The sequence below is a fragment of the Globicephala melas genome, chromosome 12, assembly GCF_963455315.2.
Source record: "Globicephala melas chromosome 12, mGloMel1.2, whole genome shotgun sequence".
Lineage (NCBI taxonomy): Eukaryota > Metazoa > Chordata > Mammalia > Artiodactyla > Delphinidae > Globicephala > Globicephala melas.
Window position 1 is genome coordinate 32,426,580 of NC_083325.1, and position 27,525 is coordinate 32,454,104.

The 27,525-nt window shown below is 39.0% G+C and overlaps 1 protein-coding gene across 1 annotated transcript; it reads left to right on the forward strand.

Annotated features, from left to right (window-relative positions):
• The first annotated feature begins 133 nt into the window (after window positions 1-133).
• Window positions 134-27,193, forward strand: DNAAF10 (dynein axonemal assembly factor 10). The gene is made up of 8 exons (XM_030877417.2): window positions 134-416; window positions 10,950-11,050; window positions 13,515-13,645; window positions 15,820-15,921; window positions 18,670-18,785; window positions 19,495-19,629; window positions 22,268-22,365; window positions 26,531-27,193. The coding sequence occupies exons 1-8, from the start codon at window positions 234-236 to the stop codon at window positions 26,736-26,738; spliced, it is 1,074 nt and encodes a 357-aa protein (XP_030733277.1). The 5' UTR covers window positions 134-233; the 3' UTR covers window positions 26,739-27,193.
• The last annotated feature ends 332 nt before the right edge of the window (window positions 27,194-27,525 follow it).

Sequence of the window (27,525 nt, forward strand, 5' to 3'; positions counted from 1 at the left end):
AGGCATAAACAAGTCTGTGTTGTTGGTGAAGAAAAATCTTCTGTGCCTTCAGTAGAGCATCCGGCATTATCTGAGACACCTAAAACCAACTTGCTAGGGCGTCTGCGGGCGCGTACGGCAAGCGGGAGGGACAAACTATTCTTGACGTTTGGAGTCTGGTTTCCAGGTTAGTGTTTTGTCAGGGTTTGTCGGCAGTGTGCCTGTTGGCGGAGGCGAAATCAATCGGCTGGACCATGTCGGCCTTCGAGAAGCCTCAGATCATCACCCATATCCAGAAGGGCCTCAATTACACGGTGTTTGACTGTAAGTGGGTGCCCTGCAGCGCCAAATTTGTGACCATGGGCAACTTCGCACGCGGCACCGGCGTCATTCAGCTGTATGAGATCCAGCAGGGGGACCTAAAGCTGCTTCGGGAGGTAGGTGCCGGCTCGAGACTGCCCAGTTCCAAGATCTGGGACTGCCGTTGGGGGGTAAGTGCGGATCTTGGGGGTCGGGGCGGGGGGAGTCTGTATTCCTTTTGGCCAAAGCGTTTGCTCAGCGTCCCCCCAGAGCTCCGCTCGAGCTGCGCGGGAGAAGCTAAGCTGACCGAGATTGAGGAATACTTCAGAGGCAAAACGCTTTGGTTGGAGACTTGAATTCTCGTCGGGCTAGTTCATCCGCGCGCCGCGGGTCCCTTCCTCCAGCCACCCCAGAGCCACTCGCCCAGTCTAGCGCGAGGCCCGTGGAAGTGACGTAACGACTTCCTGTTTAAATTGGAGGCCTTTCTGGGCAGCGCGCAGTTGTTTGTCGAGAGTCTCTTAATAGGTACAAATTAGTAAAATGCTTTTTCAGACAAGCAGAGCCAAAGCAGGCACTGGACTGCCTGCTATGTAATCGGAGGAGACAATCTAACAACAATTATTCATTCAACAAGTATCAGCTGATTGCCTGGTATTCCCAGGCATGTAAATGACAACGTCCCCGATATCATGGACTTTATTTTCTAGTGAGACAGAGAATCAGTTAAAGAATCAAACCAATGATACATAAAACACAAACCGAGATGAATTCTCTAAGAGAGTAAGCAAAAACAAAAAAACAGATTTGGGTTGAGTAGAAGCTAACTAGGCCAAATTAGGAGTAGAGGATAGCTCCAGAGGAAGCAGCTCAGCGATAGGTGACACATTTATCTCCTTCAGAAACAAAAAGAGTAGTAAGCAGGGACCAGACATTGCAAGAGCTGTAGGTCATTTAAAAGATTTATGCCTTTCTTTGTAAGAAAAATGGGACATCACTGAAGGGCTTTAAGCAGGGTGTGGCACGATCAGGTTTACAAGTTTTGTAAAAGATTACTAGTGAAAGAATTGGAGAATAACTATATTAAATAACACTTTTATACCTGTTTACAGTTTTTTAAATGTCTTTATTTGGGTTGCCTGAAAAAAAAAAAAGATCAGTCATACTCAGATGTTTAGAGTCCTAATAGACTGCAGGGAAGTCTGTAACTCCAGGGACCAAAAGCTATGGAGAGAATCTGCTTGGAGGAGTTACGGCTTTTAGGGCTTAAACTGGTAGGTAAAGGGTGAATACACTTGCAATAGGAAGGATTACATTCGAAGGTACATAAGGCTCATCCCACTTTAAATTTCTATGAATGCCACTTTTCTTGTTCAGTTTGTCTTCTCTAGCCAGGCACTCTACTCCTAAACATGGCTTGTTCTTTTCTACCTTTCCTTATGTTGTTCATCACTTAGTCCCCAGTCAACACAAAGTAACTTTTCTTTACATTGCATTCCTATGGTACTTACTATCTGTGCCAGAAATATATCATTCTGTCCCATGTATCTCTAATTAGATTGTAAGCTCCCGGAGAGTAAGGACAGTAGTTCTTTCTTTAATGTGTTATATAAGAAGCAGCCGCACAATAAATTACTTGTTAAAAGAATGAGTAAATTTATGTCTGTAAAAAAATATAACTTGGGACATTTAAATATTGGTTTATTGATGATCATTAATCACTTGGGGTCAGGAGTTGGAACAAATAGGAAACATTGGAATTGCAGAAAGAAAAGTGAATTATTAGGAACAAATACTAGTCAAAGCTTAACCAGAGAGTATCTATAGACTCCTGACTTCTTTTTATAAGGCTGTATGACTTGGGTACATTTCAGGAATACACTTGTTATGTAAAGAGAAACAGTGCTCTTTGTCTATTCTAGAGATTCTGGAAGATTCTAGCAGGTTTTTTTTTTTAATAACTTTGCTTTTTAATGAAAGTAATGTGTGTTCATGATAGAATATACCAAAAATATAGATAGGAAAAAGGAGAAAAGTAATGTCACCCATCTCAACACTAGGAGTAACCACTTTTTATATTTTTGCCTATATCCTTTGGCTCTTCTCTTTTTCTACCATAAACTGTCCATTGAGAACCTGTCATTTCAAGGTACTACGCTAAAGAAGAACCAAAGATATTTGAAAGGTGAGTCCCTCCTCCTAAAGAACCTACTGTCTAAAGAGAGGATAAAACAAATGCACAAACAAATTTGAGAGCTTACATTGTATTTAGCTGTGATGATGCAGTGGAAAGAATATATGTTAAATACAATCTCAGTGATTCTCAACTCTTACTGTGCATCAGGATCACCCGAATGTGTATTGCTGCTATTGTGGTGTGTGTGTGTGTGTGTGTGTGTGTCTGTCTGTCTGTCTGTGTGTTTTAAAATATTCGTGCCTTGGTCCCACCCCTAGAAATTCTGATGCACTGGGACTCTCGCCTCTAGACTAGAGTGAGTCCTGGACATCGATTTTTTGTTTTGTTTTTTTTACATCGGTATTTTTTAAACTTCCACCAGGTGATTCTAATAAGTACTAGGGTTGACTATCATTGGGCTAGATGAACTATTTGTTAAAATATTAGGAACCATACTTGATTATATCCTTGTAGAATTCAAGTCTTGTCCAAGATAAAATGAAGGAAGCAAATGGGTATTTGTTGGTGCCTCCTTATCTTGTTACTAAGCAGATAGATATGGAGTGAAGGCAGGGCCTTTATATATGGTTAAGCAGTTTGTTGAAGTGCACACAGGTGTCTGGCCAAGGGTTCAAGAGAGAGCTGTAATCCATCTCTGTCTCTCATCAAGCCTTGCGTGTGTGAGACTTCCCTCAGCCCATAGCGGGCACCTGTTTTTCTAATTGGCCCAAAGGACTAGGGTGGCCCTGCAAAGTGGAATCACAGTTGGGGTTGGTTACACTTTAAAAATTAGTAATAGGCTAATAAAGTTCTGCTTTTTTAGCCCCTGTGCAGCAGAGTTCACTGCTTGTTAACATTTGGGTGACTAAACCTTTTAACGTTAATTAAGTGGTGCCAGGATGTGGCGGAGGAGACACTGACAAGCTGTACTAGACCCACCCACAGACAGAACAAAAATAGCTCTGCTGGGAATTATGGATCCTGGGCTTCCTTAGTCAGGTTAACTTATTAGAGCAAAGAGAACCAACAGCTAGGTCAAATATGCTCATCACTGATGGTCATTTTCAGTATCATATGGCAAAAGTTAATATATACTAATTTTCTTTGTGGGACAAATTTCGCAAAATAGATCTTTATTTTTTTTACCCAGTTTTCCAACAAGAAAAGTTTTAAGTGTTTGCTGAATTCTTTGCATCTTTCCTTTTCCAAAGGTAAAAGATTTAACAGGGACAGGGAGGGGGCCCTTTTATGAGCTATAAAAAAAATTAGCTTCATTCCAGTGTCCTCTTAATTTAGCTACTATTATGATTTCCATGAATGTCTAAGGAAAGAGCAAACACCTCTGCTTTTTTAAGTCCACTTGCCAGCATAGCTCAGCCTTTCTGAGCAAAGTGCAGCCCTCGCTGCAGTGCAGATGACAAGATGCTTATACATTTGAGTTTATTTTTCAGTAGGTTTCTATATTTTGAGTTTAATTTGATTCTTGCAGAACAGACCACTAGTACCTATAAATCTTTGATATAAGTATACAAGGATAAAAGAGATTTGATTTAAGGATGAATCAGGGAAGCATGAATACCATATATTTGTATTTTATAAAGACATGTATACACTACCAAACGTAAGGTAGATAGCTAGTGGGAAGCAGCCGCAGAGCACAGGGAGATCAGCTCGGTGCTTTGTGACCGCCTGGAGGGGTGGCATAGGGAGGGTGAGAGGGAGGGAGACGCAAGAGGGAAGAGATATGGGAACATATGTATATGTATAACTGATTCACTTTGTTATAAAGCAGAAACTAACACACCATTGTAAAGCAATTATACTCCAATAAAGATGTAAAAAAAAAAAATAAAGACATGAATGAAGGTAAAACCAAAGGACACAAATCTGAAAGTAGGTTTAATTCAGGCCTCATTTACTTCACCAGTCTAGTTCAGGATTGGAACATTTCTTTGGTACTTCTGATGACTCAGGTTGACAGAATGGGGGCTACATAAGAAAATGTTTATTTAATTGATTTACATACAGGCCTGGAGACAACGTAGTTTAGTGGAAGGAGCTTGGAATCTACTTGGCTCTGGGGACCTTGGGCAAGTCACTTAGTCCTCCGAGCCTGTCCCTCATCTGGAAAGGGGTGTCTCAAACACTTAGTTTGCAGTTGCATGTGTTAGAAAGAGAAAGGATGGTCTAGTACAGAAGAGCATCCAGAATAGTGTCTGATACATTAGTGTTCCATGTATGGGTGCCATTTTCATTATTGCATATAAACAACACCGGAAACTGTACAGTCTGTCAGGTGAAAACATGGTGGGAGAAATAGGAACATGACCTCTGGCAGTGGTTTCTCTCTCCCCAGCGCTAGGACTGAGCGATTAATCCATGTTCATTTATACTTTCATTTAACAAATGTTGAGCACCATCTACATGTTGAGCAAGTTGGGCACGGCCCCATTCCCCTGGTACTCATTCTAGAAAGGGAGGAGATAGGTAATTGAATGAATACAAGAATTTTGTTGATAAGTTAAATGAAGATTAAAGAGGGCAAGTGATAGTGATTTGGGGGTTTCACTTCAGATTTGGAAGGGTAGGGAAGGCCTCTTAGAGGTGGTAACATTTAAACTGAAATCTGAGTTGGGAGAGGACATGATGACCTGAGGGAAGAGCAATCGGGGCAGTGGGAACAGTAAATGCAAATTCCCTGAGGTAGAAGTGACTTCAGTGAATCTGAAGAACAAAAAGCCGCAGGTGTGGCTGGAGTGTGGAAGGGGAGAAACAGGAAATGAGGTCAAAGAGACAGGCAAGGTCAGACTTCAAAGGGCTTTGTACATTTTATATACCACAGGCCTTTGTACTACTCTTGTGAGTCTGTGCCTCTAAATGTAGATACATGTTGTTTCATTTCATTCATTGTATTTGCAATAAAACCCACTTTTAGAATCTGCGATGACAAATGTGAAACTAGTATAGGGCCCATCATGTAATGGAATGGTTCCCAGTTTGGTTTCTCCTAAGGTAGGAATTCTCAGATGTGTTCAGGTGTCAGAACATCTGGACATTATGGTGCTGTTTTTAGAACACCATGAAATATTGCAATAATCAGTTCCATCTCTGCACAAGGAAGGGTTTTCCCAGTAGAAAAATCTGACTATATTATACATACTCTGATCTTTAGGTCACAAGAAGTAACCATACATAAAATTTTTAATCCTCATTTCCAGGTTTTCTTATTGGTTTTTATTAGCTAGTATTTCCTAATAGACAAGCTAAAAAAATTACTGAAGAAAACCTAAATTTGAGTAAAACATATCCATTAGCTGTGTGTGTGTGAGAGAGAGAGAGAGAGAAAGAGAATTTATGTTGGTACTGGAAGATCAGTGGTTCCAGTTGCATGGTTTCTCTATTCCAAAGGGCCTAAAGGCAAAAGTTAGGTAAAGCCATAACAGGAAAGCTTTTGCTTCCCAATTTTTTATTAGCAGCACTAAACTCTTAGAACTGTGTGCTTACTGTAGGGACTGAAAAGTAGGGGTCAGCTTTTATCTCTTCCATGGCCTAAGAAGAATAGAGATCCGACCAGAGGCTCCCGGGGATAGCAGTGGAATTACAGGAAGCAGAATGCTCTAGCTGGTGGAAGAGAAGAAAATGGGTGACCAGTCTTCCCAGGGCTACTTGGGGAAGAATTTTCCCAGAGAGTTTTATCAGTGTATGGTGCAAGCCCTCCTGCAGCTCTTAATACCCGAATCCCTGGAAGCATATTCCTGTCCATCAGGGCCCGCCTGTTTCTTGCCTGAGAGGCCTGTCTTCACCCTCTGCCTTGGGAGATCATGGGAGCCATTATCAGTGACTTGGTGCTGGGGGAGACAAATGGGAGGAAGAGGTGGGTAGCTATTTTATCAGTTGGCCTCAGTTGGAAGTCTGAATTAGTTTAGCCAAAAAAAAGTGTGTTCTAATAGTGTGATTAGGTGATTAGCTACAGTGATTAATTAGTTAATTAAGGATGATTAGCTATATCACTACTTTTTTTTTTTTTAAGCAAAGCTTTCCTTTTTTAAAAAAAATTATTTTTGGCTGTGTTGGCTCTTCGTTGTTACGTGCTGGCTTTCTCTAGTTGCAGCGAGCGGGGGCTACTCTTTATTGCGGTGCGTGGGCTTCTCATTGCGGTGGCTTCTCTTGTGGCGGAGCACGGGCTCTAGGCAATGGGCTTCAGTAGTTGTGGCACGTGGGCTCAGTAGTTGTGGCTCACGGGCTGTAGAGCGCAGGCTCAGTAATTGTGGCGCACAGGCTTAGTTGCTCTGCGGCATGTGGGATCTTCCCGGACTAGGGATCAAACCTGTGTCCCCTGCATTGGCAGGCAGATTCTTAACCACTGCGCCACTAGGGAAGTCCGCTATATCACTATTAATATGTTATTTCAGGTACTTTTATTTGGGGGAGGGGATGGTGAGGAGAACATAAGTGATTTGGAGTTGGAAACTGTCTGCTTTGTTAAATTGACAAGATTTTGATCTCCATGCTGCCCCATTGTGAGATAGGTTTTTCATAAAATTGGAAAAATAGCTGAAATAAATGAATATCAGTTTTCTGGTGTAGTGAATAACTGATGCTCTCCTGGACCACCTATATTAAAAAGGAGAAAAATAACATTCTGTGGTTTTGTGCTTCTCATCAATACGGTCTTTTACAACCGTGTTATTATAGGCGACTGATTAAACACAATTTAATCAAAGTTTACCGGACAATTCCAAGGAGGCTGTGAATGCTTTATTTTAGACCAGGCTACATAGTAACTGCTAATTTATCCAGATCCCAAACAGTGATAAAGCTCAGCAAGGTGGGAGTTTCCAAAGCCCTGGAGCATATGTTGATGGCTTTTGAATCATGAAGGAAAAGTTCAGTTATAGTTTGTGTTACGTGAATTTTATTTTCTTCTTTGAAAATTGCTATGTATATCCTATGTGGAAATGCCCAACCAAACATTGAAAGTGGCGGGGAAATTATTTTCACAAAGTATGTGAATCGGACCCACCTGGTGGAGTGGGGGGTGGAAGATCGGCTCAGCAACTGAAGGGTTACAAGAGGAGGTGCCCTAGAAACTGGGGAGCTCTGTGGAGGGGAAAAAAGTTCATCCGGATATACTGCTAAGTGAAAAAACATCAAGTTAACGAACACTATATTATGACCCTCTGCATATTAAAACAAATCCATATGTGGTTGTCCATGTGTAGAAAAGGGTCTAGAAGAGTGGGGATTACTTCTGAGGCGTGTCGAAGGGAAACTCACTTTTCATCCTTCAGTCTTTGGTTTTGTTTGAATTTTTTTTAATTTTATTTATTTTATATACCAGGTTCTTATCAGTTATCTATTTTATACATAGTAGTGTATATATGTCAATCCCAATCTCCCATTTCCCCCCTGCTCGCTTTCCCCCCTTGGTGTCCATATGTTTGTTCTCTACATCTGTGTCTCTATTTCTGCCTTGCAAACCGGTTCATCTGTACCATTTTTCTAGATTCCACAGTTTTGTTTGAATTTCTATAGGGAACACGTATTACTTTTGTGAATGTTAGGAATAAAAAAATTAAAATAAATTAATTAAAAATTAAAAAAAAAAGATTGTAAGAAACTAAATAAGAGAAATTGTTTTGCCCTGTTTAGGCTGACAGTAAGTGGAAGGTGCTATTATACATCTAGAGTGTGGTGTGGGGCAGCCCTCAATTCCATATTGCCTAGAGTTTCCGGGGGCCAAGGCAGCCGGACAGGTAGACTCCAAGAGAGACTGACTGATTCAGTGACTTGGGCAGGTGGAGTTTGCATGTGGTTGTTTTACTGATGTGATTACAGTTGATCCTTGTACAGCATGGGTTTGAACTGCACGGGTCACTTATACTCAGGTATTTTTTAAGAGTAAATACTACAGTACTACACAGTTCAAGGCTGGTTGAATCCACGGTTGCAGAGGAACCTCGGATACAGAGGGCCGACTATAAGTTATATGTGGATTAACTCCTGTGCTGTTCAAGGGTCAACTGTTATATATAATACTTGGACCAATAGTTTTGTTTTTGTTTTTTGGTCGCACTGTGTGGCTTGTAGAATCTTACTTCCTCCACCAGGGTTTGGACCCGGGCCCTCCGCAGTGAAAGCGCAGAGTCCTAACCCCTGGACTGCCAGGGAACTCCCAATAGCCTTTCAAATTAAAGAAACCTCAAAAGATTGGCTAATCCATGCTGACAGCAGTGCCTTTGGTGCACACAGGTATACAAACCTCTGTGTGCTGAAGGGGTCTCAGAGGACATAACCATTCTCAGTTTATAGGGTTTTGCAGGGAAAACTATAAGAGACGCATAAGCATTTTTGTTTCTTTAGTCACTTGGAAAGAATAATACCTTCATTTTGTCCTTATTCTTTGAGGATCTTAAAGAAGAATACCACATTAAATGCTGAAATCTGCATATTTGCAAACCAGTGAAGGTGTTAGAGGTGCCAGCATTTGAATGTCTCATTAGCGAGGTGAGAGGAAAGGCAAAACTCATCCTTTGGACATACAGGCATACCTCCTTTTATTGCACTTCTCTTTATTGCATTCGCAGATACTGCATTTTTTACAAATTGCGGGGTTTTGGTAACGCTGTGTTGACCAAGTCTATCGACATCATTTTTCCAATAGCACTTGCTCACTTTGTGTCTGTGTCACATTTTGGTAATTCTCACAATATATTTGTTCTGGTGATCTGTGATCAGTGATCTTTGATGTTACTGTTGTAATTGTTTTGGGGTGCCACGAATCACACCCCGACAAGACTGCAAACTTAATTGGTAAATGTTGTATGTGTTCCGACTGCTCCACTGACTGGCCGTTCCCCGTCCCTCTCCCTCTCCTTGGGCTCCTTATTCCCTGAGACACAACAATATTGAAATTAGCGCCTCAACGGCCTCTAAGTGTTCAGGTGAAAGGAAGAGTCATAGGTCTCTCACTTTAAATCAAAAACTAAGAATGTTTAAGCTCAGGGAGGAAGGCATGTTGAAAGCCGAAATAGGCCAAAAGCTGGGCCTCTTTCACCAAACAGTTAGCCAAGTTGTGAACGCAAAGGAAAAGTCCTCGAAGGAAGTTAAAAGTTCTCCGGTGAACACACGAATGTCTCCATAACATAAAAGTACAAGATGAAGCAGCTAGTGCTGATGTAGAATCTACAGCAAGTTATCCAGAAGGTCTAGCTGAGATAATTCATGAGGGAGGGCACACTAAACAACAGATTTTCAGTGTAGATGAAGCAGCATTCTATTGGAAAAAGATGCCACGTAGGACTTGCATAGCTAGAAAGAAGAAGGCAGTGCCTGGCTTCAGAGGACAAGCTGGCTTTCTTGTTAGGGGCTATTACAGCTGGTGACTCTAATTTTAAGCCAGTGCTCATTGACCATTCTGAAAATCGTAGTGCCTTTAAGAATTATGCTAAATCTATTCTGGCTGTGCTTTATAAATGGGATAATAAAGCCTGGATAACAGCACATCTGTTTACAACATATTTTACTGAGTATTTTAAGCCCACTGTTGAGACCTACTGCTCAGGAAAAAAATGCCTTTCAAAATACTACTGCTCATTGACAATTCACCTGGTCACCCAAGAGCTCTGATAGAGATGTACCCATGAGGTTAACATTATTTTCATGCCTGCTGGCACAACATCCATTTTGCAGCCCATGGATTAAGGAGTAATTCCAACTTTCAAGTCTTATTATTTAAGGAATACATTTCGTAAGGCTATAGCTGCCATAGCTAATGATTCCTCTGATGGATCTGGACAAAGTAAATTGAAAACCTTCTGGAAAGGATTCACCATTCTAAATGCCATTAAGAACGTTAGTGATTCATGGAAAGAGGTCAGAATTTCAACATGGACAGGAGTTTGAAAGAAGTTGATTCCAACCCTCATGGATGACCTTGAGGGGTTCAGAACTTCAGTGGAGGAAGTAATTGCAGTTGTGGTAGAAATAGCAAGAGAACTAGAATTAGAAATGGAGCCTGAAGATGTGACTGAATTGCTGCAATCCTATGAGAGAACATTAATGGATAAGGAGTTGCTTCTTAATGGATGAGCAAAGAAAGTGGTTAGCATTTTTTAGCAATAAAGTATTTTTTATTTAAGGTATGTACATTGTCTTTTTAGACATAATGCTGTTGCACGGCTACAGTATAGAATAAACATAACTTTTACATGCACTGAGAAACTTAAAAAGTCATGTGACCTGCTTTATTGCAACATTTGCTTCATTGTGGTGTTCTGGAACCGAACTTGCAATATCTCTGAGGTCTGCTTGTACTTTTAAACTATACAAAAATGACTAAAGGAAAAGCATGATCATTTTTTTAAATCAGAAAACGTTTTAATTGCCTTTTTTATTGTGTGCCTTATTTAATTCCCATAATAGAGCCATAAATATCGTGGATTATGGATAGCTGCTTACATAAATAATGTATCCTCTCTCTTTCCCTTACATCAAGATTGAAAAGGCCAAACCCATTAAATGTGGAACATTTGGTGCCACATCTTTACAGCAGAGATACTTAGCTACTGGAGATTTTGCTGGAAACCTTCATATATGGTAAGATTATTTCATCAGTGTTAAGACATGAGATAAGCAATTTTTTTGATAGTTGTGTTACTCTTCCTCTGAAAGAATTCTAACTTTGAAATGTTTTTTGTTAAATTTTAACTATTTATGAGAATATGACAGTTACCTCATATATATTTTTAGATTTCATGTTCAATATCCATTTTAAAATACTAACCTATTTTTCTTTAGCTATTTCAAATAATGTTTTTAATATTTATTTCCACACATGCTGTTTGTTGCTAGCATTTAAGATCCATATTTGTAAATAAAGGGCTCTTCCCCTCCACCATGAAGGATACAGTATATAAAAATGCTCGTGTATAACACTAAAACATTAGATATCATTTACATTTTTAAAAGATACTTGGCATTACAGAATGAAACACTGTATTTTTGTATGTTTTAATTTTTTAACATAGAACTCTCAATTCATTAAAACTTTTTCTTTTAATGCTTTAGCTGAGTACAAGTTTTTAGGAACACATCTGTTGAGTAAATCAAGATAAACCTGTTTCGAATGAGCAAAATCACAAGTGTGCCAAATGCTTTTATAATGTTCTTTTTTTAATAAATGTATTTATTTTTGGCTGCATTGGGTGTTTGTTGCTGTGCGCAGGCTTTCTCTAGTTGAGGCAGACGGGGGGCTGCTCTTCGTTGCGGTGCACGGGCTTCTCATTAAGTTGGCTTCTCTCGTTGCAGCACTGGCTCTAGGTGCGCAGGCTCAGTAGTTGTGGCACTCGGGCTTAGTTGCTCTGCGGCATGTGGGATCTTCCCAGACCAGGGCTCGAACCCGTGTCCCCTGCATTGGCAGGTGGATTCTCAACCACTGCGCAACCAGGGAAATCCCCCAAGTGCTTTTAATTTTCGTGTTTTACCTAGAGTTATTTCCTCATATTTAAATTAGAGTTGAATAAATTGAAATTCCTCTTAATTACTTTTCAGCAATATCTCTTAATCATGTAAAGTATACAGTAATGTTCTAGAGGAGCTGTCTTCCCTACATTATGTTTTCTATTCTGACCTTTCTTGATTCTAACTTAGAATTTGCTATTTGTAATTAAATTACATCGATATATTTATCTGTCTTAGAGTCATAATATAACATAGAATGAAGCTATTTTAATTCCCCTTGCTTTAACTACTTAATAATTAAGTTAGCATTTATTAGAATGCATTAGTTTTTACCTGCTCTGTCATAAACTTTCAAAGAACTTGGGAGAGAGACCAGTCTGAGTATTATTTTTTAAAATAAATATATTTCAACACAAGAATATGCAACAAATATAACGGTTGACTATCTCCCTAATAGAGCTTCCTAGTCTAGTGCACGTATTACTGCTTTATTTTCATTGGTGAGTCATAATTTCATGTTAAAAGAAGTGATGTTTCAAAGTCTGTGGAAACAGTTCTTTTAAATAGAACCTCAGTCCTGTTTAGTCTCTTGATGCTTTCACAATTACGCCACAAAGATAAACATCAACTCTAAACTAGGTTGAACTTCTCAAATTTTGATTTGCAAGATTTTACTGATAAATCTGGGCCCAGTAATAAATTGGGATTACGTGTCATGAAGAGCTACGTTCATTAAAAAAGAAGAAATATAAGTTGTTAAAAACTGACTTGTTAAAAAGAAATGTGGAAGGAGGCTCCAGTAGAAAAGCAGAAGAGGGGGGCAAGGGCTGGGAGGCAAGAGAAGGGTGTATTAGCATAACCTACTTCAGCCGCTCACCCAGCCCTGTAGTGTAGTCTTCAGACACACATAGGAGTGGGTACTTTCCTGCATTCCCTTCACTTAACTAACCTAGAATTAGACAAACTTGATCCAGTTTGACTATAATATTTATTGTGACCAGCATGATGATAAACTGAAAAACATAACTAGTTGAAAATCAGTGTGGAACTCAGTGAGAAAATAATATATTATTAAGGAAGAAAGGTATACAAAGTAAACACTGCTCATATTTTAATCTCTCAAAAGATCCCAAGATCAAACTACCAAGACTACTTTGGAAATATTCTAAATCACTTTGCATTTACTCTGTATTTAAAGCAGTGATTATCAGACCTCAGTGTACCAGAAAGTCAGCAGATTTGGGGCCCCATCCCAGAGATACTTATTCGTTATGTCTGGGGAGGAGCCCGTGAATCTGCATTTATTAACAAGCATACGTGGTAATTCATGTGCAGAGGTCCTAGATCGATCATCTTTGAGGACCACTGAGGAAAGTGGGCTCAGGATTTAGAATTCCAAGTTGAATGATGACAACTCTCATTGAGGCCTTGACAGAAGCTAAAGTGGAGAGGAAAATGTGGACGTAAGTGTGTAAATTACCTGAACTGCAAAACCCTTATTTTTAAACAGAAATCTCAATATGGCATGCATTCTTAAATTTGAGTAGTATACTAAACATTTGGGGCATGTGTAAGTAAGAAGCTGTGTTCTGTTGTTTAGGAATTTGGAAGCTCCAGAGATCCCAGTATATTCTGTACAGGGCCATAAAGAAATTATAAATACTATAGATGGTGTAGGTGGACTCGGAATCGGGGAAGGGGCACCTGAAATTGTGACCGGCAGCCGAGACGGTAAGTCAGAATATGCTGTGTATTTTACTTTTTTTATTTTTAGGTAAGTCTCTGTGCAACAGTATATTCTATGTGGAAATCTTCCTCAATCCTTGATCCCCTAAACCTAACATTCTACTTTTTTGATAGGCAGGTTTGATTGCATAGCCCTCAGTTGTTTCAGACTTCGGGGGTATTTCAAGTTAGAGGCATAGCACTTAACTATTTTAATTTTGAGCTAGTTCAACTATTAACAACCAGAGTTTCCTCTGAACCTTGAGGATTTAAAATGTCTCTACAGGTTTTTGAGGCAGCTGATGATATACTGTGGGTGGCAGCTTTTTTCTTTCTTTGCAAAGCAGAATTAGTACTTGTGAAAATGGTCATATTGACAGCTGCTTGAACACTGCAGTTCTGTGGTCTTTCCGCTGAGCATTGTAGAAAGCTCCAAGAGCTCCAACTCTGCTTTTCCCGCCTGCAGTGACGAACAAGGGAAGGTCTTTCGGTGTCCTGAGCTGTTCTGAATGTAACAGAGTCAGAATTTTTGTTGCTTCACAAGGGATATGTAAGTGATTTGGTACCTTAGTTGGTTCAGCTAGTTTTTTAGTGGCTGCTCAAGACCATGAGGAAATTGTTTCCAAAGAAAAGTGGAATTTAATTTTCTAATAGTTTCTCAAGAGCAGCTGTGTTTTAGAAATCAGGTATTTTTTTTCCAATCATAGAAACAGTGTGGAATATAGAAGGAAAAATAACAGTCTGCTACACCAGCATAACTATTAGATTTGTTTTCCTTTCCAGTCATAGATACAATTTTACATGTATTATCAGTGTAAATACGATTTTGTATCTTATTTATTTAATGTTTTGTCCTTAGGTAAATATTGCTGTTTCCATGTGGTTTTCATAATTATCATTTTAATGACTTCATAATATTCCATCCTGTGGATGTGTCACAGTGTCCTTAGCCATGCCCCTGTTAATGAGCATTCGATTTGCTTTAGGTTTTTGTTTATTTTGGGAGAGTGACTTTAAAATAATGAAGAAAAGATTATCATGTATATAGGTCTTTTGGAATAATCATACTTTATGATTTAAAAAAATTGTCAAACTTTCCAAAGTACCTGTTTACCTTATCAGCTACAGTAGATGAGGTAGATTTCCAGTCTACCCTACCAGCATTGATTTCCTTTTTTCCCCCCTAATTTTAGAGATAAAATGGTATTCCATTCCGACTTGTGTTAACTTCTTTCTATATTTGTTTATTAGTTAATTTTGCTTTGTGAATTGTCTATTTGTGTTCTTTTCTCATTTAACTGTTACAGACTTAATATAAATGTTATCAATTTGTATGAACCCTGTAGAATGATGTAACTCATCACATTTGTAGGAAATTTATTTCTCCTTGAAGCAGCCTTTTTAATGACCAACTTTATTTTATCCCTGATAAGTCTAGTGGAATATCTTCCCTTTTCCTGGATTTAGTATCCTTTTTTAATAATTTTTTTACCCTTTTCCTGTTCTCACTTAGGCCTTTTAGCCACTTTATTATGTCTTTGTGTTTCTCAAAGTTAGTGACACTAGCTAGTTAGTTATCGTGTAATTTGCATTAAAATGAGGGAGTTGAAATTAAATTGAGAAGAATTATTTGTTACTTTTATTAACTCCTTCTTTCTTCTTTATTGCCACGGGGAAATTAAACTTAGTTGTATATGAAATGGTATTCTAAAACTCCAAATAAGAAATCGTAGACGTAAAAATTACTTTATTCATCTGCATAAGAAAAATGGCAATGATTATATGAAGAGTAAGGAAACAGCATTAAAATGACGCCGGCTTTATTCTAAATAAATACTACATTTGTTTTAGTCTTAAACCAAGAAAGTAAGACATGATTTGAATTACATAACATTTGTGTTTGCCTTGTCAATCATACCTTGCTGATGATGACTTAGGAACAGTTGTTGGCTTTTGTGTGTATCTAGTAATCGGAAACCAAATCAGGCAGTAACACGTGGGTTATATCTCTGATATTAAGTGCAACTTGCCCAATTGGAAGTCAGAAAAATGTGAATATTTTTCAGATACTATAACATCTATAATATCTTCATGTACATAGGAAGCCGTATGAAGAGAATGCAGAAGGAAATGTCATCATTCACTGTTGAATTTTGCCAACTCACTTTTTTTAATGTCAGGAACCGTGAAGGTGTGGGACCCAAGGCAAAAAGATGACCCTGTTGCTAATATGGAACCTGTACAAGGAGAAAACAAGAGAGACTGTTGGACGGTGGCATTTGGTAAATTACTAAAGTACCCTTGCATTTGAAGTATCAGATGGTAAAAAGGACAGTGCTTCAAGAAAGTCCTGATAGTCTCTTTATAGTCTGTTTTGTGGATTATCTGATAGTTTATTGAGGCAAATAGACATGGTGTTTAATGGCAGCCTCTGGGGCCTAGGTTTGAATCCTCACTGTGCTGTTTATTGGTTGTGTGTCCTGGGGCAGGTTATCAAGCTTCTCTGCTTTTTGCTTGCTTCATTTATAAAATGGAAGTAACAAATAATAGTGTTGTTGTGAGGATTCAGTTAGTACATGTAAAGTGCTTAGATATTAAGTGCTCAAAAATGTTTGCTATTATTGTGTACTTCTGTTTAACTTGATAATATTGACCTAGTTTAGAACCAAATGCCATTAGTGAAACTAAGTAGAGCCTCAGATGCGAATGGTAACCTAACAAATCCTACATTTTGCTATGTACAGAGTATGTTTATTTTCTAGAAAATAGTTATGCCATTACAGAATTATTTCTTATAAAGTTGTTAGCCATGTTCCTCTAGTAATATACTTAAAATGAATATTGATCTTGTAGGACTAATTGATGTTTGCCCTTGTATCTCTTACTGAGCACCAAAATTACAATCATTTTTGCTACTAAAGGATATGGGCCGGGACTTCTCTGGTGGTCCCGTGGTTAAGACTCTGCCCTCCCAGTGCAGGGGGCACAGGTTTGATCCCCTGGTCCATGAACTAAGATCCTACATGCCACACAGTGCAGCCAAAGATTTAAAAAAAAAAAGGAAGAAAGGATATGGGCCATATTTCATTTTAAACCTTTATTTTCTTATATAATCCAGTGTAGTTAACAGACATAAAAGTGAGATTAAATGATATATGTGAACTGTTTAGCTTTTTATGTTATTTTTAAATTGAATTGTTATTTAATCAGAGGAAAGTTTTAGATTTCCGATTTTAAAAATAAATTACCACTGAAATTGAGAGGAGATTTCATTGTGTGTGTATATTAAAATTACTCTGTGTGTATATATATTACAAGCAATAATATAAACTGAAGACATGCACACTTGTGCAGAAATTTCAGAGTTAGTGTTTAGAATCATCATATAAAAATATATGTAGTAATTAAAAAGTAATTAACTTTGGGTCCATTAAAGGCTTTTTATCATTGATCTAAGGGACGTAAGTTCCATTTTAAATGTAGGACATTAAATTTAAAGAAAGAACATTTATCCATTGATTTGACCATTTTTTGTTTGTTTGTTTTTGTAAATGCCAAGTATGTGCATAGCTGTGGTCATACAAAGGTGAAACAGACTCATATTCTTGCCTCAAGAAGCTTGTAATTTTAATAAAGAGGGCATGCTATCTACATTAATTATAGTATGAGGTAGGAGTGATAAAAGGTCACAGAAGCATGGATAAATGCAGAAGGAATCCCAAGGGAGTGATAACTGGAGAGGAAGAACATACTAACCTCAGACCAAGGATATGTAGCATTTGAACCACTGAAATTGGGAGGGGATTGCAAGCATTGGGAGGAAAGTACAGAGAAGGAATGGTGGTAGGAATAGCCTTAAAGATGGCACAGGGCCATGGCCAGAGGTGTTTCGATGGTCTGGAGGTAGTGGTAAACCTTTGGAGGCTTTTGCAAGGATGAGATGTGATCAGAGCTTTAGGAAAACTGAACTGGTGTCATGTAGGGGAGAGAGGTGAGTGGCAGAGGGAATATGAGTTCCGAAGCTCTTTGCAATATTCCAGGAAACACGTAGGTTAGATGCAATAAGAAGGGAGCAGAGCGGGTCGATTCAGAAGATAATATTGTGGCAAAAGAAATAAAATTTGGCAGGTTTTTTGAGATGAGGAACAAGGGGAAGGATTATTTCCGAGGTGACTGAATTTTGAGGCTGAATGTAGGGTGAATGATGTTATTAATTGAAGAAGTGCCACAGAGGATATGATGGTTTGTAAAGGAAGATGGTGAGGTCAGTTTTAGACATCATGAGTTTCAGATGCTGTCGTGTCATCTCGGTGGAGCCTACAGTGGAAATGCAGGGCTGGAGTTTATAAGAAAAAGGGAGTTGCAAGCAGCAGAGAACAAAGGCATTGGGTTAAGATGCCCACAGAGCCTGGCACAGTTAACAGGGGCTTCCCTCTCACCTAACACATTTTCCTCAGCAAGAGGTACTCTGGAAAAAAAAATCCCTGGATCCGAGCAGGATGTGTTTCACTGCAGATTATAGATTTACTTTGGGTGCAGTCATCCATACAACTAAAAATACATCACAGTGCACCACAGCTTATCTGAGGTTTCCTTGCAAAGACGAGATAACACCAGAACAACATTTTGCAAAATATAAATAAGTTTAAAGTAGTTTCTATTGGCATTCAAATATAGTTACTGCCAAAGAAAGCAATGGAAGCCTAGCTGTATTTATTCTACCAAATCCTACTACCATTTGAACTGTTAGTCTTTGCAAATAGAGAATAGAGAGAATTTGAAATCCAATAAACACTTTTATGTATCCCTTGAGTGTACAATCTCAATGAATGAGCTCTTTCTTGTAAACAATATTAGATACCAAATTAATAATCTTGATGTCCTGTCAGGGTTAATAAAATGAGATTCTACCTAATGTGATTTCTTCACCTGATTTGATACAAGTTATCTGTGTAGTTTCGTAAGTTTTTTTTTAGCAGTCTTCATATGAGCATTTATGAAGATCTGAAATGTTGTGTTTTGATTTCCAGGCAGTGCTTACAATCAAGAGGAACGTGTAGTGTGTGCTGGCTATGACAACGGAGATATCAAGCTGTTTGATCTCAGAAATATGTCTTTACGGTGGGAGGCAAATATAAAAAATGGGGTAACGTACATTTGGATTCTTTCCAGATTCTCTGAATGTGTTTTTACCCACCCTGAACTACTACAAAAGGAAAGCTCCTCTAATAACTCATTTCAGTAAAACCCCTCTGTGCATGTATGGTTTTAACCTTTTGGGGCTTAACCTTGGAGGGTCTGATAAAAATCAGGGATGCTCTCATCAGAAAGTGAACACACACCCAGATGTGGTGTGATGTACCAGGTGAGTCACTACGCCTGTGGCCCATCTGTGGACTCCTGTGGACCATGCAGTGTAGTATTAAAATGACCTAGTAAGAGGCCTTCTGCTAACATCAGGAAGCTTGAACTTGTAATAGCCTCCCAAGTACTTTCAGGTTTTTGGTTCCCAGGTTGTACATCTTTAGTGAAGAATGTGGTTCCCTCCTGTTTTCTCTAGTCAGCCTTGACTTAACTTTATAAAATAATTACATAATAACAGTTAAAAGCTAAATTATGGCTTTTCAAATGTACCCACGAGAACAGGGTACCCTAGATGATTTTGTGGATCTTATTAACCAAGAAGAAATTTTTATAGTTACAAGTATTTGATATATGGATTCAAAGATAAAGTGATTGTTTAAAATACTTTCACATGAACTGATAATGTTAAAGTTGTTTTACTTAGTTTGAAAGAACCTCTTGAATTAACATTATTAAATGAATGATCACTAATAAACATTCTCTATTTTCAGGTATGTAGCTTGGAGTTTGACAGAAAAGACATAAGTATGAATAAGTTAGTAGCTACGTCTCTGGAAGGAAAGTTTCATGTTTTTGACATGAGAACACAGCATCCAACCAAAGGTTTTGCTTCTGTTTCAGAAAAGGTAAATACGAGGGAAATGTCTTTCTATGAAGAGGAATATTCGCTATAGCTTGTTTTAGACTGATAAATAGAATGCGTCACCAAGTTCCTTCCAGGTTTTTGTATGAAGGGAACTATTTTTAATATATTGTAGGATCTTGACAAGCTTTTCTGTGCAAAGAGTACTTTTCTAAAGTTTGTCAATTTTAGACTTTTTTTTTTATTATTATTGAAGTGTAGTTGATTTACAGTGTTGTGCCACTCTCTGCTAGACTTCTTGATTATAATAAAGGCCTCAGTTGGTAATGACTCTTATTTTGTAGTTTAGGAGCAATCGCAAGAAAACTAGCTGGTTTAGGAATTTGGTCAACAAAACCTAGCCTGGTGTTTCCTAATAAATATATATTTGTATTAATACCTAATTATATACTTTTAGGTATATGCCAGTATATATTCAATACTAATTATATACTTTGCAAAGTATATCAACATATATACATTATGTCATTTCATCACATTTTATATTCCAGTTTGATATATTAAATGAGATTATTTAAAGTGCAAATCACTGTGATTGGTACATAGTAGCAATGTAAATATAAATTTTTTTATTCATACATACATATATGCATACTTTGCCTTGTTCCCAATAGTATTTTAGGTAGCTTACAGGGAAACATTTGGTATTACAACATTAGAAAAATTGATGAAGAAAGCTGCACAAATGGAAAACACTGGTTTAAAAAACTGAAGTTGATGTCTGGAGTAAGGGCATTGCATAAAATTTGTGCTGAAACATCCTGTCATTTGCAAGAGATGGGTTGGAAATGTCACTCTGAGCTTTCTTGAATATAAAAATAAAGAAAAATCAGTTATAGATTTGTAGTTTCCATAAGATTAAAATATGTAAGTTGCTCAGGAAATAAAAATTCACTCCCTTGCTCCCTTTCCCTATGTCGTGGAGTCAGTAGTACTTCCCAGACCTTCCTATTTTGTCTTATTTCATTATTAAAATAATTATTATTGCATGTAAATTACTGTTACTGCCTGATGAACTATATTCTTAAGGTAACTAACTATACACTATAATATTGTTTGCCTTTGTCATTTCAGAAGTATCTGTCCACAACATAAAGCACTTACTAAATTGTTCCAAATACAAGTGCAACACATGTCTCATTAACGGGAAATTATAGTGTGTCTCCAAAATTTTTTTGTTACGTTTAGTTAATCCAGTAATTGCTAAATCTGTCAAATACATGACTGGTATATTTTAACAAGTCATTTCCCCTCTTTTTGCTTTTTATCAACTTCCAGGAGAAAAAGAGAAGTTTAAGCTACAAAACAAATTAAGGTTTAACAGCTTGAACCTAATCACTTGAGGACTCTCACACACTTAAAGTGTGCATTTTGAGATATGTGTTTTTCTCTGCTAATGGTAATTCTCTTAAAAGACTATTAAAATCAAATGTCAAGACTGATCATCAGCTAAAATGCAAAGTGTCTTATGTGTGGCTTAGCTCAAGTTGGCTGGTCTCATTGCTTCTGTAAAGCAGAAGTCTTTCCTTCCTCCCTCCCTCCCTCCCTCTCTCTCTCTCCCTCTCCCTGTCTTGTTAAATTCTCCACAGTGCATGTAGCATTATTAGGATTGATTTACAAGCTGTTACCCTTCATCCAGTTGCCATTTCTATCCTTTTGTTTAATATGACTGATAAAGGCCCGGGCTTATTATAACCATAAACACCGTCTATAAGTCCTCCCGGTACTTATTTTGAAGACTAGACAAGTCAAATAGTGTAAATTGAAGGTAAGACTCTGAGAGCTTTACATTAAAATTCATTCTGTTTATGGGAACTCTCAGTACTTTCCACTCAGTTTTGCTGTGAACATAAAACTGCTCTAAAAAAATAAAGTTTATTAAAAAGAAGTTCAATCTATCCTTTCTTTCCCTTTAGGAAGAAGTATTTCTTTGTATTTTGAGGCTTTTTTCCTCCTTAGAGTGAGCTAGAGATATTTAAATTATTTGTGTAATTTGTATGATACTATAAGGTTAAATGTTAAGACTTTTAATCTGATAATCTTTTTTTTTAATCCAGCAGAACTTTGTTTTGTAAAGCAGTAAAGAGGAATGGTTCTTTTCCTAATTCCTGATAAGCCCCTGTAACTCTCTGTAGCCATTATAAAGAGAAGTGCCAGAAAATAGTTAACTTTTATAATAGTAACTATAATTGAAGTGATAGAAGCTGTTGAAATTGTTGTTGAAGTGATAGAGGTAAAAATCTTTTTTTTTTACAGGCTTCTCTTCTAGGATGGTCTTTTTTTCCTCTATTTTATTGAAGTGTAGTTGATTTACAATGTTGTGTTAATTTCTGCTGTACAGCAAGGTGATTCAGTTAACATATGTATACATTATTTTTCACATTCTTTTCCATTATGGTTTATCACAGGATATTGAATATAGTTCCCTGCGCAATACAAGTAGGACCTTGTTGTTTACCATCCTGTATATAATAGTTTGCATCTGCTAATCCCAAGCTCCCAATCCATCCCTCCCTCACCCCTCTTCTCCCTTGGCAACCACAAATCTGTTCTCTGTGTAGGATAGTCTTTCTTTATCATATAAACTTATAAACCACTTGTGTGCCTCTCATTCTGTTCAGGCTCATAAATCGACTGTGTGGCAGGTCCGACACCTACCACAGAACAGAGAGCTCTTCCTGACAGCGGGAGGCGCCGGCAGCCTGCACCTCTGGAAGTAGTAAGTTCCTACCAGTGCACAGTGCTCCTTTTTAAGTTACTTGTGGGTGTAAAGTAGGATTCGATTAAACTTTTTGTCTGTTTTTCCTCCTTTGACTTCGTTCATTTTGATATGATTTTAAATTTCATGGTATTACATAAGCATTACTCTCTAAGCCTTTTTTTTACTCATATACTTATTTTATACTTTGTAAATATTAACATTCTTTTGACACACCAAATATGTATTTTAGTGACATCTTCCATATATTAGAGTAGCTTATGAACAATTCTTTTCATATATTTGAAATCATGCTTTTTGCTAGTTTTTTTAAAAAATGGGAAAACTTTGACCAAAGGCTTTTGTGAAATATTATAATTCAGCCATTAGAGCAGTACCTCTAGAAGAAAGGAAGAGGGTTGAAATTCTTATTTTCGGTTCCTGATAATTGACTTGCCCAAGTTCAGGTAACATCACTATGATAGAATGGACACAGAGCATGAGGACCCTGATTGGTCTCCAGGAAAAGCCTTGTCATTGTGTTTGAGCGTCAGCCCTTACTATATATTTGCCTTTTCCAGTGGGCTTTTCTCTTTCCTATAGATTCTTTCTTCTTTTCCACTTAGAAAAGACCCTTTAACATTTCTTTTAAGGTAGATTTAGTATTGAACTCTTATAGTTTTTCCTTGTCTGAGAAGTTTTTTTATCTCTCCTTCTATTCTAAATGATAATCTTGCTGGGTAGAGTATCCTAGGTTGCAGAATTTTCCCTTGCAGAACTTTGAATATATCATGCCACTCCCTTCTGACCTGCAAAGTTTCTGCAGAAAAATTAGCTGATAGCCTTATGGGGATTCCCTTGTATATGGCTTTTTGTTTTTCTCTTGCTGCCTTTAGAATGTTTGTATACTTAATGTTATCCCAGAGATCTCTTAAACTGTTTTCATTTATTTTAAATAAATTTATTTATTTTATTTATTTATTTTTGGCTGCATTGGGTCTTCATTGCTGCACGTGGGCTTTCTCTAGTTGTGGTGAGGGGGGTCTACTCTTTGTTGCGGTGCGCGGGCTTCTCATTGCGGTGGCTTCTCTTGTTGCAGAGCATGGGCTCTAGGCATGCGGGCTTCAGTAGTTGTGGCTCATGGGCTCTAGAGCACAGGCTTAGTAGTTGTGGCGCATGGGCTTAGTTGCTCCGCGGCATGTGGGATCTTCCCGGACCAGGGCTTGAACCCGTGTCCCCTGCATTGGCAAGCAGATTCTTAACCACTGTGCCACGAGGGAAGTCCCTGTTTTCATTTTTTAAGATTTGTTTTTCTTTTGCTCTTCTAATTGGGTGATTTTCATTATCCTATTTTCCAGATCATTTATGTGTTCTTTTGTATCACTTACTGCTATTCATTCCTTATTGTATTTTTTTTTTTTTCACCTATTGAGTTCTTAATTTCTGATTGGGTCTTTTTTTTTTTTTGCTGCATTGCGCCTTTGTTGCTGCGCACAGGCTTCTCATTGCGGTGGCTTCTCTTGTTGCGGAGCACGGGCTGTAGAGCGCACATTCAGTAGTTGTGGCTCACGGGCTTAGTTGCTGCACGGCATGTGGGATCTTCCCGGACCAGGGATCAAACCCGTGTCCCCTGCATTGGCAGGTGGATTCTTAACCACTGTGCCACCAGGGAAGTCCCTGATTGGGTCTTTTTATGTTTTCTAGTTCTTTGTTAAATTTTTCACATGTACATCTATTCTTTTCCCTAATTCAGTTAACATTTTTATTACTAGTGCTTTGAATTCTTTATCTGGTAAATTATTTGTTTCATTATTTATTTTTTCAGGGGTTTTCTCTTGCCTTTTCAGTTGAGTGCAGTTCCTCCGCCTTTTCATTTTGCTTAACTTTCTCTGCCTCTATGAATTTAGTTGAAATAGTTACTTATTTAAGTCTTAAAGGGGTGTTCTCATATGGGAGGCTCTTTGGTGAGAGAGCTGGATTTGACGTGGACACAAGTTACATCTTTGGGGTGTGCTGGCAGCTATCACCCTGGTCGGAGATGTAGCTGGAGATGGAGGGGCTAGAGCTGGAGCCACGTATGAGGTGGGATGTCCCCTCTGTTCAGTGGCCATTATTGCCCTATCAGGGTAGGGATCTGATCCCAAGTTGCTGGAACAGAAGCCAGGAGGGTCGGCCCAAACTAGCTTTATTCTCTTAGTGTGTTTTTTCCTCCACCGGCACCCTTGCCCTGGAGTGGGAAGGTGCTGAAGCAGGTGCGGCCCGTGCGGGCTCTCGGCTTGTGTTGGCCACGGACCAAGGTCCAAGCTGTCTCTAATGCGCTGCCTGTGTAGGCGCCCACAGTTGTTTTCCCTTGCTCTGTTCAGGTGTATCCACGGGTGCAAGTCCCCTTTGTCCCTCACAGCTGAGCACTGTCCCCAGCCCCCTCTGCCCCACGCTGTTGTGGAGCCACACTGCAGGGCGGGAGGGGCCTGTGTAGACTCTTGGCCTGTGTCGGGAGGGGTGAGCTGTGTGGGGCAGCGGCCGCCATCAGAGGTACAGGCCGCTTCTGGTGTGCTGCTTGAGTGAAGAGCCAGCAAGAGGCACTGCTGCCCCACCGGCCTCCGCCCTGGGGCCGCTCGCCTCTGAGTTCCAAGATCGAGTCTTTTCCCTGATCATAGCTGCCCCAGATCCTGTGCCGTGCTGTGCCGTGGAGTCAGTGGGGCTGGCGTGTTCGCTTTTCTTGGGCTGGGGCACACGCCAAGGCAGTTGTGGGAAATCCAGCAGCCACTAGGGCAGACCTTTCCGCCCTGCCTTGGGGGCAAGCCAGCATGTGGACACTCCTCACGAACAGAGCCTAGGCTTCTGACAGCCTTCCTGTTGGTCCCAGCGGCCCTCCAACCAGCCAAGGGGGCTGGTCTCCCCAACGTAGGATCTGGGGACTGGGGGCGCCCAATCTGTAGCTCTCATCAGTCACTCCCCAGGGCGGGCGTCCGCCTGTGTATTCTCCCTTTTCCTGAGTCCCCTCCCAGGGGCACAGGTCCTGACCTGATCGCTTTTCTTCCCTTCCCACTTACTTGTGTATCTCTCTTGCAGCCCTGGTTGTACAGGAGCCCTTCTGCTAGTTTCCAGTTAGTTTTCAGTGAGCTCTTAAAACTTTAATAGATGATATGGAGGATTAGAAAAAAAATCTTGATGTTATCTTTTAAATACTAAATAACTGCAGCCTCTGCCAAGAGACATGAAAAATGTTCTGTAACCTGTTTATCCGTCTGAATGTGTTATTCCTTTTAAAAATCAAAAGGGGCTTCCCTGGTGGCGCAGTGGTTGAGAGTCCGCCTGCCGATGCAGGGAACACGGGTTCGTGCCCCGGTCCGGGAAGATCCCACATGCCACGGAGCGGCTGGGCCCGTGAGCCATGGCCGCTGAGCCTGCGCGTCTGGAGCCTGTGCTCCGCAATGGGAAAAGCCACGACAGTGAGAGGCCCGAGTACCGCAAAAAAAAAAAAAAAATCAAAAGAAGGTGTAGGGTCTGTGAGGAAGAAAGAATAGAATGTTATCTGCTTATCACTACTTCTGTTTCTGTTCTGCTTCTGAGTTGCTTCATGCCTTTTAAAGTCTTGGTCTCTATTAGCACTTTTGAAATAAAGGTAGTATCATAGTTGATACCTAACAGGCTTTAAAAGACCTTCTGAGGAGGAATACCCCTGTATCCCTCCATGGGGGAGGGGTGTTCCATTTTTCCCTCTCTCAAATCTAGACCAAGTCATAGTTATGAGCTGTTACCCTTCAGCCCTTATCATTTTATAAATTTATATTTTCAGCTGATAGAAAATCAAATGTTCTAGGAATCACTGTTTTCTTTTTTGAGGCAATGATGTCTAGAGCACCAAGTCAATTTATTAAAGAATGCTAGATCAACCTAGGACTTTCATAGTAAAAGAAAAGATACCTACTCATGCTGAACAGAAATGATGTTTAAACGTTTTTAGTAGATCGAATGCTTCTTTATGAGACTTTGGGGGGCTGGGATTGAGGTTGAAATATTGTCTCCTTATTTCCGTACAACTCATTATTAGAAAGATGCCTTAAGTATTTATCAGTTCCAGTAGTCAAGTGAGAAATAAAAATAGTTATTGGAGTATATGTATAAGAATAAAATGACGGACGCTAAGACTTATCTCCTCTTACCACTTTGATCTTGTTTTCAGCGAATACCCAATTCAGCGGTCAAAGAAAGATTCCGAGGGTGTAGAGATGGGAGTTGCAGGTTCAGTCAGCCTTCTGCAAAATGTTACATTGTCTACCCAGCCCATTTCAAGTTTGGACTGGAGTCCAGATAAGAGGGGTCTGTGCATCTGTAGTTCATTTGATCAAATGGTAAGAGTACTGATTGTTACAAAACTCAACAAAATTTGATCTGAAGACTTTGGACTTGAAACCTTCCAAAGCAACACTCAGAGAATTTAGACTACGTTCTGGGATCCTCTGAGTCTCATTGAACAAAGTGGGATTTGCCTGATGAAAAAAGGACCCAGATGCAAACCTCTGGGCCAGCATCCCTCCGGGTGAAGGCCACATGGTGTGTCCAGCGACCGGACTGGATGGTGGTTTGCTGTTGCACATGGGGGCACCAGAGTCTCCAGTGCCAACTCTGTTCCTCTCCCCTCTATTTCTGGTAAAAAGTTGAAAGTTTTCTGTATTTAATTATTTTAAATTCATTTTGTATCCCCAAAGTTCCATATTCTATAATAATACTTGTGTTGCATTTTAGAGTTTACAGTTTTGTAGCAGTGACTTAATTTGGTTTAAAATAGTTTGCCTTGGTAAGACTATTGTGAATTAACCTTCATAAATAAATACACTTTGAGACATTTCAGCGTCAGTAAATCTCTGTAAAGAACATTACTTTATAAAATACCAAAATGACATGATCAGCCAAGATTTAGGCCATTGTCTTCGACCATTTAACTCATAAAATGAAATACTATGATTGACAGAGACCTCTTTTTTAACTTAAAAAACAGGAGTTGAATTCCTGAGACTTTCTGGTTGTTGATTGTGGTTATGTTGTTTGAGATGTATAAGATTGTGGGGCTTTTGTAGCCTTGTTTTTTTGTCAAACTTTCTAATATATTTTGTGAATAAATTTTGTTTTTGAAATCTGTAGAAGTTTTGATTCTTTTTTTTTATATATAAATTTATT